Source organism: Typha latifolia, unplaced genomic scaffold (genome assembly GCF_019914945.1).
Source record: "Typha latifolia isolate L0001 unplaced genomic scaffold, TyphaL0001v2 contig_41, whole genome shotgun sequence".
In the NCBI taxonomy this organism is placed as follows: domain Eukaryota; kingdom Viridiplantae; phylum Streptophyta; class Magnoliopsida; order Poales; family Typhaceae; genus Typha; species Typha latifolia.
The window spans coordinates 1-9,460 of NW_027330486.1; the positions used below are offsets into that span (position 1 = coordinate 1).

At 39.1% G+C, this 9,460-nt stretch overlaps 1 protein-coding gene across 2 annotated transcripts; it reads left to right on the top strand.

Annotated features, from left to right (window-relative positions):
• The first annotated feature begins 3,026 nt into the window (after positions 1-3,026).
• On the top strand, positions 3,027-7,713 carry LOC140802590 (AP2-like ethylene-responsive transcription factor ANT). 2 transcript variants are annotated; one of them, XM_073158121.1, is made up of 10 exons: positions 3,027-3,985; positions 4,070-4,427; positions 4,547-5,171; positions 5,349-5,431; positions 5,606-5,614; positions 5,730-5,818; positions 5,906-5,979; positions 6,068-6,118; positions 6,205-6,281; positions 6,709-7,713. In XM_073158121.1, exons 1-10 carry the CDS (start codon positions 3,983-3,985, stop codon positions 7,341-7,343), a joined length of 2,004 nt encoding a protein of 667 aa, XP_073014222.1. In that variant the 5' UTR covers positions 3,027-3,982; the 3' UTR covers positions 7,344-7,713. The 2 variants fall into 2 exon arrangements, with proteins under 2 accessions (XP_073014222.1, XP_073014223.1); XM_073158122.1 differs by having other exon boundaries at positions 3,028-3,985; positions 4,094-4,427.
• The last annotated feature ends 1,747 nt before the right edge of the window (positions 7,714-9,460 follow it).

Genomic DNA, 9,460 nt, shown 5'->3' on the forward strand with positions numbered 1-9,460 from the left:
TTGCTCGGATACTGTGTTCCCCACGTGAAAGCCAAGCCCCCACATTTAATTGTGTTGTTATGGTACACTGACAGAAGCTTAGCATGAAATAGGATATACGGTTAGTCCCTTCTTTCTTCTTCTTTTTTCCCTTTCCTTCCTTTTCTTAGGTTGTAAAAGAAAGCCAATGAAAAGAGGTCCTTATAAGACCTTCCCGCATTTGGTTCACATTGGTATTGCATAATTCTTTCTGGAACCTTTCAAATTTTATTATTCCCATAATCGAAACTTTATGATTAAGTTGAAAACAGATATTTCAGCATATTGCCATGGGTGAATTATAATAAAGACAGACAATGCACCAACAACAGCATATATAGTTGATATTCTGAATAAGTACACGATATTAGAATAATACTTGAAACATGTATAGTCTGATAATAATAATACTATTATAAACATATTTTAGATATGTTGGTGAATAGAAAAAGGTAACAACACATCATTTAAGTTAGCTATGTTTATCTCTCTTTATCTGCTCTATTCACACCGGTATCCTTATAGAATAGTTTAGACTTTAGAGTAGAAAATGACATTTACAGAGTAAAAAATTACTATATATAGAGATTTTTTTTTTCAAAAATGACAAAAATGCTTTCATGTAATTTAATAGAGTAGACGAGCCTAAACTCTGAAGAGATACAATATGAGTTTGTTTTACTTACGATTGCTCTCTTAATAGTATCTTTTTCTCCGTAAATATTAATTCTTAGTGTTATTACTATTTGGATGAATTTAAATAGTTGTAGGATTGAAACCTCATATAATTGTTTAATCTATATAACGAGTTAGAAATATTAAATTTTGGCAAGAATTTTTAAGAGAAGTCACAAGAATTGTACAATTTCAGCACCTAATTAGATCATGACAAATTCATCTGTGTCCGCGTACGAGAGGTCCCTTATTGTTTTAGGAAAATTGTTTTTGGTCAGTAAGAATTATGTAAAGTTGTTTATCTCTCTCTCTCTCAAAAAAAAAAAAAAGAATCATTGTAAAGTTGTTGGCAAAATGTTAATCTATTTATTTCTTATGAACTATGCTGATGTGTACTAGGAGTCTAGGAGAGTGTCCCATGACCATGACTTGTCAAGTCATTTGTTTGAGTGTGGGCTTCATGTCATGTGTGACCAAAATTATATTGGTACTAGAATTCCACTTTATCATTTCAGAGCAAGGCCTCAGGTGGGTCACTAGGTTTGTCTTCTTCTTGCTGCTGGCTGACAGTAACCCAATCTCTTCTCTTTACCTCACCAGTGACCTTTTTTTCTTGAGAAATTTTTATTGGATCTCATCTGCAAGGATTAGAGACCTTATCTTCTCAGCTCTATCTGGGCCTCAACTTTAGTGATTAGACCCACAAGATCATTTCAAGTCTGCAGGGCCTTGTTTCTTAGTTCAGGTATGACAAATGATGTGATCAAGTGACATGTAACAGTGTAACACAGCTGATATGCACCGCTGCACATGTTTGGACGTTGCCTGTGCATCAGAACAGTCGTGATAAAAGAGGATGAGCATCAGAACAATGGTGGTAAAAGAGGATGAGAGAGCTTAGATATGATGAAAGCAGTAATAAGTTCAGAGATACTTTATTTCAATAAAGTGAAGAAAAAGAAAGAAAAGAAGAGGATTTTTTATAGTATCATTTCAATAAGGCCGGGCCGCTGACTATGCTAAATGAGGATTAAGTTTCTTAGACTAAGCTTAGGATCTGAATTAGCATCTCATCAGAAAAGTAGTGCTTCTTTACTTCTTAACCTTGTTATGATGTTAAGTTCATTAGCTTCAGACGTCATGTTGGGGTTCCATTGGATGTTTAAACATGTAATTGTTTACAAGATGTTATCAATGGGAACCGTATTTATCCATCTTGCATTTTTCATTAGGTACTGCTGCATGACAGTACCCAGGCATGCCAGACTACAGGGTTTCTTACTTTCTTTGTTTTCTAACTGTAAAATCCTTATGTTTTTTGGTGTGGTAAAAGATAAAATTCTATTCCCAAATGAATGTCTCTTCAATATATAACTCAGTTGAATCCAATTTCAACTAGCAAAGTTGATTCACCGACTGCATCCAGAGATTCGAGCTGGCGTGAATCTCAAGACATTTTTTCTAGAGGTTAAGATGGAGAGCATAGCTTGTGTGATGGGGGCATGTCAGGGACTTCAAGGGAAGGATGGATGGATCATTCCAGGGGCAAGAGTTGGTTATAGGATGTATTTATCTGGTGGATTGACTGACTCATCATTACAATAATCAAAAGAAGATGGGGTGCAATGTTGTTGCTTCTAGTACTGCTCACCGTCACCACCACAGTTTCCCCCTCATTCCTTTGATCAACTCACATCATCAACCATCTTTACTGATACCAAATCATCATATCTACTTGAATATTTATCTCCAAGAAACACCATGCACACCTGCATGCATCACCCAATAGCCATAATTCCCCTTATGAGATATAATTAAACCACCACCACCACCCGGTACGTAGTTTGGGGGGGGCCCAAAGATCAAAGTAGGGAAAAGTTTAGCATCTTGTTCTTTACTCTCGTTTGAAATATAGCTAGAGGTTTCAATAAGGCCTATCAAGCTGCAATTTAAGAATCGTATCTCAACAGCTAATCAACAGAATGATTTGGTGAAAATAAATCAACAAAATGATTATAAGTAGGGCCAAACATACTTAATTAGTTCGGCAAGTTCCCAAGCTAAGAAGTTAAGCACATTCATCTCTGTGCTCCCAAATTATTCTCAAGGGGCTTTAGATCAAAGGGCCCTTGCATGCCAGTTCTCTGACACCTACCGTAAATCCAAAGCATGAGCAAAAAAATTGGGTTATGACCCACTTCTTATTTCAAAAGCAATGGTGCTTAGATTGTAATCGTCTGCTTGATTCGTTCCATTCAGAAATTGCAATCCAGTTCTCATACAACAGAGTAAGTAATATATATATATATATATATATATATATATATATATATATATTTCGATATGGGATGGAGAGAGAGAGAGAGTGGGTCCTTTTTTCATGCTTTTGCGCCCTTCCTCATCATGTCTGGAATATATCAAGCTCGTCATGGAGACCCACATCCACTTTCTGTCTGGAAGCAGCATTTGCTACATCTGCCTTAAAAAAGCATGAGACGTTCATATGGACATGCATGTTTTTAGCAAAACCAGTTCTCTACTTCTATTCCTACAGGAACTAGTATCCTATAGCTCCGTAACGTAACATCAATATCAAGTGTATTTAATACCCTCTCTCTCTCTCCCATCTCTCTCTCTTTTCAATTTTAAATGCACTGGTACGAGTTAACAACACTAGATTCAATAGGGATCCTTGGATCACACTGCAGTCCACTGCCGAGATAGTACTGTTGTGAAGTGACTTGGTTGGACAGTTGTCCTCTCTGCATATCTACCTATCTACCTATCTATCTATCTCTTATCTATCTCTCATGGCCATGGACTGGCTGTGGCAGCCTCGTTTCGTCCATTCTGATCAACATCCAGCTAGATACATAGCATAGACGGAAGAAGAGGAAAGTCTATCCTCTTCAAAGGCATCCTCACCATTTAACTCTCAGTCTTTTGTCAAGTTTTCTTCGGAGTAATAAGCAGGCAAAGAGTCCATTACGGGTGCTGTACATGGTCTTGGCTATGATCCTTCTTAAAGTTTTTTAGCCGGGTTAAGGGTCTTAATAAAGGCTGCGAAGTGGGGAAGGAAGGAAAAGCTACAACCATGGTCTTTCTCAGGTCACAAATCCCTATAGAATTGAGGAGGGAATAGTGGAGTTCATTCTTTTGGCTTAGTTTAAAGGGAACCAGGATGCTATCCCCAAGTGCTTTTCTTGTACCATGTCAATGAAGGAATGTAAGGCAATGAGAAGATGCATGGAGGACTGCTGCTAAATTGCAAAACGCCTTGGTCTTTTAGATGGTGAGAGTTATTATTATGGTTGTTGTTGTTGTTGTTGTTGTTGTTGTTGCATCTTCTGGATATGGGTAGTACCCAATGAATTAGTTTCCTTGCATTGAATCTTACCAGAATCTGGAGCAGAGGAAGGTAAGGAGTGGAAAAGCTATGAGTAGCAACCGGCTGGCTTTCTCTCTCTCTCCTCAGATGGACATGGAGGTATCTTCGGAGCCGCATCATCAACAGACTCATCAGAGCCATCATCTCCAGGAGCAACACCCACCTGCTGCTGCTTCCTCTGCACTCCCATGCAGCTTCTTTCTATCTCCTCCTCAGCTCAACACTTCTGGAATCTGCTACGGAGTTGGAGAAAACGGTCTGCTCTACTCTCAGTTGCCTACCATGCCACTCAAGTCTGATGGGTCTCTCTGCATCATGGAAGCCCTCAGCAGATCACAGCAACAAGGTCTGTCTCACTACTCATGCAGTAACCTTCTTTAGCTTCTTCCAGCTTCACAACAAGAACTTGCATATATTTCTATAAACACCTAACTTTTTCTTTCCTTTTTGTTCTATGTGATGAAGGAACGGTGCCACCTCAATCCCCAAAACTAGAAGATTTCTTAGGTGGTGGTCCAAACATGGGGTCCCATCACTATAGTAACAATGACAGGGAAGCAATGGCATTAAGCTTGGACAACTTGTATTACCAGCAAAATCCAGATATCCAGAACAATAGAAACCATCCTCTAGAGCATATTCAAGTGCTGCATCATCAACAACAGCACCATTACTTCCAGCCACTGGAGGAAGGGATGTGCTCTGGCTTGACAGGCCACGGGATGTATCAAGCACCATTGGAGGACGCAGCAATGCCAGGCGATGGCATTCCAACACTGAGAACTTGGGTTGCCAGGCACTATGGTGCTTCTACCAATGAGTTTGGTGAAGAAGGGGGTGTTGGATCCAGCGTTGTTGGTGCAATGGGTTGTGGAGAGTTGCAGTCTTTGAGTTTGTCTATGAGTCCCGGGTCTCAGTCTAGTTGTGTGACAGCACCACAACAGATCTCTGCTGCTGTAACTACCGAACATGTGGCCTTGGACACACCAAAGAAGAGGGGGATTGGGAATGGAGGGCAGAAGCAACCAAATCACAGGAAGTCTATTGATACATTTGGCCAGAGAACATCTCAATACAGGGGTGTTACGAGGTCAGTGACTAGGTGTAACGCATTGCTTTGTAGTTCTTCTTTTATGCAGTTAGATATATTCAGGTCCCTGTTACTCTCCAATACAGATGACTTTGTGAATATTGTAGACTACTACTTTTCCCTGTTCATATTTCTTCTTACATCATCTGCTTCCTATGATTCTGCTGACTGCCTCAGGCATAGGTGGACTGGTAGATATGAGGCCCATCTGTGGGACAATAGTTGCAAGAAGGAAGGCCAGACAAGGAAAGGGAGGCAAGGTTTGTAACAAAAGAACGGCCATTGCAAGAGCTTTATATTTCACATTTACTGTTCTTCGCTCTTTCTTTGGAGCTGTAAAGTAACCTTGGCTGGCTGATCATCTAATAATTTTTCTTTTTCACTTCTCATGTGAATGCCTTGGGGGATATGATGAAAATATTGGTTTCCTACAGTTTACTTAGGTAGACCTTTCACTTCATCTAAAACAAGCATTGAAAATATCATTCTTGTTGTGATTTTTCCTACTTGTTTCATTACTTATATTGTGTTACTTAGCATCATTCTTCTTGCCATCAGGGGGTTATGACATGGAAGAAAAAGCTGCAAGATCATATGACTTAGCGGCACTAAAGTACTGGGGAATATCGGCTCATATTAACTTCCCGGTATGATTGATTAGTTGAGGCTTGATTAAATGGGAACTTGAAATCACTTGTTTTGAGTGTATTAGCCTAATATTTGAGTGTGTACAGTTGGAAAGTTATCAAGACGAGCTTGAGGAAATGAAGAACATGAGCAGACAAGAATATGTTGCGCATTTAAGAAGGTATCTCTCCATTTATTTCATCATATACATTATTTTAATTTGGTTGTATTATTAATTTCTTGTTTCTTTGTTTAATTCATAATCACAGGAAGAGCAGTGGATTTTCACGAGGAGCTTCAATGTACCGAGGAGTAACAAGGTTCCCCCCAAATCTGCTTAAAAAGTATCCATCCCCTCTCTTGGGAATTACATCTTTAATAGTTTGATGTTGCTATTGCTTTGCAGACATCACCAACATGGAAGATGGCAAGCTCGAATTGGGAGAGTAGCTGGAAACAAAGATCTTTACCTTGGAACCTTCAGTAAGTTTATTTAGTTCTCTGAATACAAACTAAGTAGTTAATTCGGAGCACTATCCCTTGCAAGCTTCTGCCAGTATACTGTTACAAATTCATATTTAAACCGTTACTAGAATTCTATAAACAGTCCTATTTCTTGTTTATTTTATACCACTACATTCATCAGGCATATCTTATAAATTTCCTTACTGGGCTTTTGCAAATATATACTTCCTTTTCAGCATAGCCGTTTCTCAATTGATGCAATGCCCTTAGTTTACCGATTTCTACTCTTGGGAGAATGCCTGGTAGACTACTAAGGCAGTAGTTAATCTAGTTCTGAGAATTGTATTTCTTGACAAAGAACCATGGAAAGGGATTTCTTTTATTTTCCACTTGAGGCTACTGCCATCCTGTATTTGGTGATCACAACATGCAAACATCCGTGTAGGTACTCAAGAAGAAGCAGCTGAAGCTTATGACATTGCTGCGATAAAATTCCGTGGGCTGAATGCTGTGACTAACTTTGATATAACGAGATATGATGTAAAAAAGATCATGGCCAGTAGCACATTACTATCCGGAGAACTTGCTAAGAAAGCCAAAGCAACTGAAGCAGGGAATGATGTTTTGGTGGCAGAAAGCAGTAGCAGGGAGCTGAATCTAACCGAAGAACACAATGGTGCTGGTTCTGATTGGAAGATGGTCTTCTTTGGATCCCCACAACAAACAGCCCCATCCTCTGAAGCTGACCAAAAGCCTATGATAGGTGTACCTTATCAAAGTCCACCATTGTTCACTGCAGCTCTTCATGGTATGGTTGGTGCAGACATGGAGAGTTCACCTCAGGAGGTTGGCAACTCGGGATTCATGGGGAGAAGCCATTTCCCCAAATCATCTTCTCTGGTAACCAGCTTGAGCAGCTCTAAGGAGGGGAGCCCAGAGAGGGCTGGTCTTGCCTTCCTCCATCCCAAGACAACCAAGTTTGCTGCAACTCCAGGAAATACTTGGATTCCATCAACCCAACTTAGGCCAATAATTACAATGCCTCAGATGCCAGTTTTTTCTGCATGGACTGATGCTTGAGTATTCTGACTATAAAATCAAGTGGAAGTTGATGAACCAAAGAAGTTGTCAGGATAGAAGTGATTAAGCAAGCTGTGTAAGGAAGTTGACAGGTCCTTGTCTTCTTCCCTTACGCAGTTTTCTTTTATAACCAACCATATTGATGATTCATGACGTCTAATGGTGGAAGAATATGTCTTATGTTCGTCTCTATTTTGATATATTTTCCTGGGGCAAACTTGGTCGGAGGATTTTGCAAGCATTAGAGGGATGAAGTTTAAGGTTTACTCATTGTATGAAGTGATGTTTAGTTAGACTTCTTTCGATCTTGCCAAGTACGTTATGAAAAGAAGCAAATGTGTCAAAGAAATGCAGTGCAAACTTTTGACCACTACCTTCCCTTTTTCTTTCATTCCCAAACCTCCTCACACAATTATAACCAGAATAAACGTTCCCCTTTTAGCTCTGAATGCTTTGTTCAAAGGCTTCCAACGTTCCACCCCAATTATCCCAAAAGCTGAAAGATTCCATCTCACGTTTACTTGCCCCAAGCTGATGATAGGCTTTTGAGGTGACATAGGATTCTATGGGTTTGGCCTTTGACTCCCCAACCCTCAAGTTTGTCAGTCTTTTCTAATTTATTTATTTATTTATTTTATTTTATTTTTTAAAAAGAAGAAGAAGAAGAAAAACATAACACTTTTTATTTCAGTGTTGCTTTCTAAACCAACCTGCCCGGCCTTTGTCATATACATTTACTCCATTGTTTAATTTGAAGTTTTGGCTACTCGAATGCTGTGTACCATGTAAGATGTTGTCATAAATGGTAATCAGAGGATAAGGATCTCCATCCTGAAGCAGGAAAAGAAAGATTAAAACTTTCCTTTGCGTTAGCAGATAATGATTATTCTAAACTATGCTAAAACCCGTAGATTATTCATCCGATGACTGTAAGTTAAAGTAAATAAAACCCTTGAATTTTGAGTTGACCAGTATTTCCAGTAATTAGATTTTTAATAAAAACAAAGAGAGGGAGAGAGTGAACCACGTAGTTTTCTTATCACTGGAGCTGTGGTCTATGGAGCAATATAGTATAAATAATTTTACTATAGAAATTAATATAAAAAGCATATGTATAAACTTCTAACTTCATTATAGATACATTAAAATTTCAAAATCTCTCTCTCTCTCTCTCTCAACTTGGCTGCCCTGCACTCATCTTTGTAAGGAAGTACTTTTGGTAAATTAGCTATTGAATGCAAAGGTTGGCTCAGAAAATACCAATTATTGAATAAGAACCATACACTACCCGTGAATTCATGTACATTTGTCAGAAAGCACTGAAAATTAACCAAGCAGTACCTGCATGTCATATACGTATGCAGTAATTCATGATCATTGGGCACAAACATTATGGGCCGAAGCGAAGCCCAGGTAGCTTAGGATTTCAATATCAAGGTCAGGGCTTAAACAAAATGTGAAAAAAGAATGATTTTTTTGTTTTTTTCATTTTATATTTCATGTTTACTGGATCCGGGAGGAATAGTTTTACTCTCAGGCTTTCCCTTGTAACAAAAAACAAGAATAGTACCTGCCTCTCCCGATGAAACAGGATGGACAAAGTACCATCAAACATTTTTGTCTCATTTTGTTGATCATCACTACTGCCTTACAGATATCTAGATGCCCATGTGCTATGCCCTGCTCTACCTCCATTCGCCTGTGACTGTGACTGTGACTGTGACACAAAACATTTCATCTCAGACTACTCTTCCAGACTGAAACCATTTTCATGGGTCCCCTAAACTAAAGCTCCATTTAAGTGCTTCGACCCCCCATCCCCATCTCTGTCATCTTCTGTACCTTTTAATCACTTGATATTCTTTTGATTGCACGACTTCTTTTTCTTCTCTCTCTCTCTCTCTCTCTCTCTAAAGAAAGGGAGTAAGGGACTACAAAAGCCCAAAAACAACCACGCATATCCAGCCCACTGGTTTGTTGGGCTAACTTATGGTAGGCCTAGATCCACTAGGCCCATAATGAAAGAATTCGGAGTCGGATCAATATTATCCATTGTCCGACCCGTTTCACCTAATCCCCACGTGTCCGTGTCTATAGATGCGAACCAGACGCGAATA

Excerpts from the sequence above, each read along its gene's own strand:
- LOC140802590 (XM_073158121.1), top strand. Across the intron at positions 6,119-6,204 it reads ATGTACCGAGGAGTAACAAG|ACATCACCAACATGGAAGAT; the intron begins GTTCCCCCCAAA and ends ATTGCTTTGCAG. Across the intron at positions 6,282-6,708 it reads TCTTTACCTTGGAACCTTCA|GTACTCAAGAAGAAGCAGCT; the intron begins GTAAGTTTATTT and ends ACATCCGTGTAG.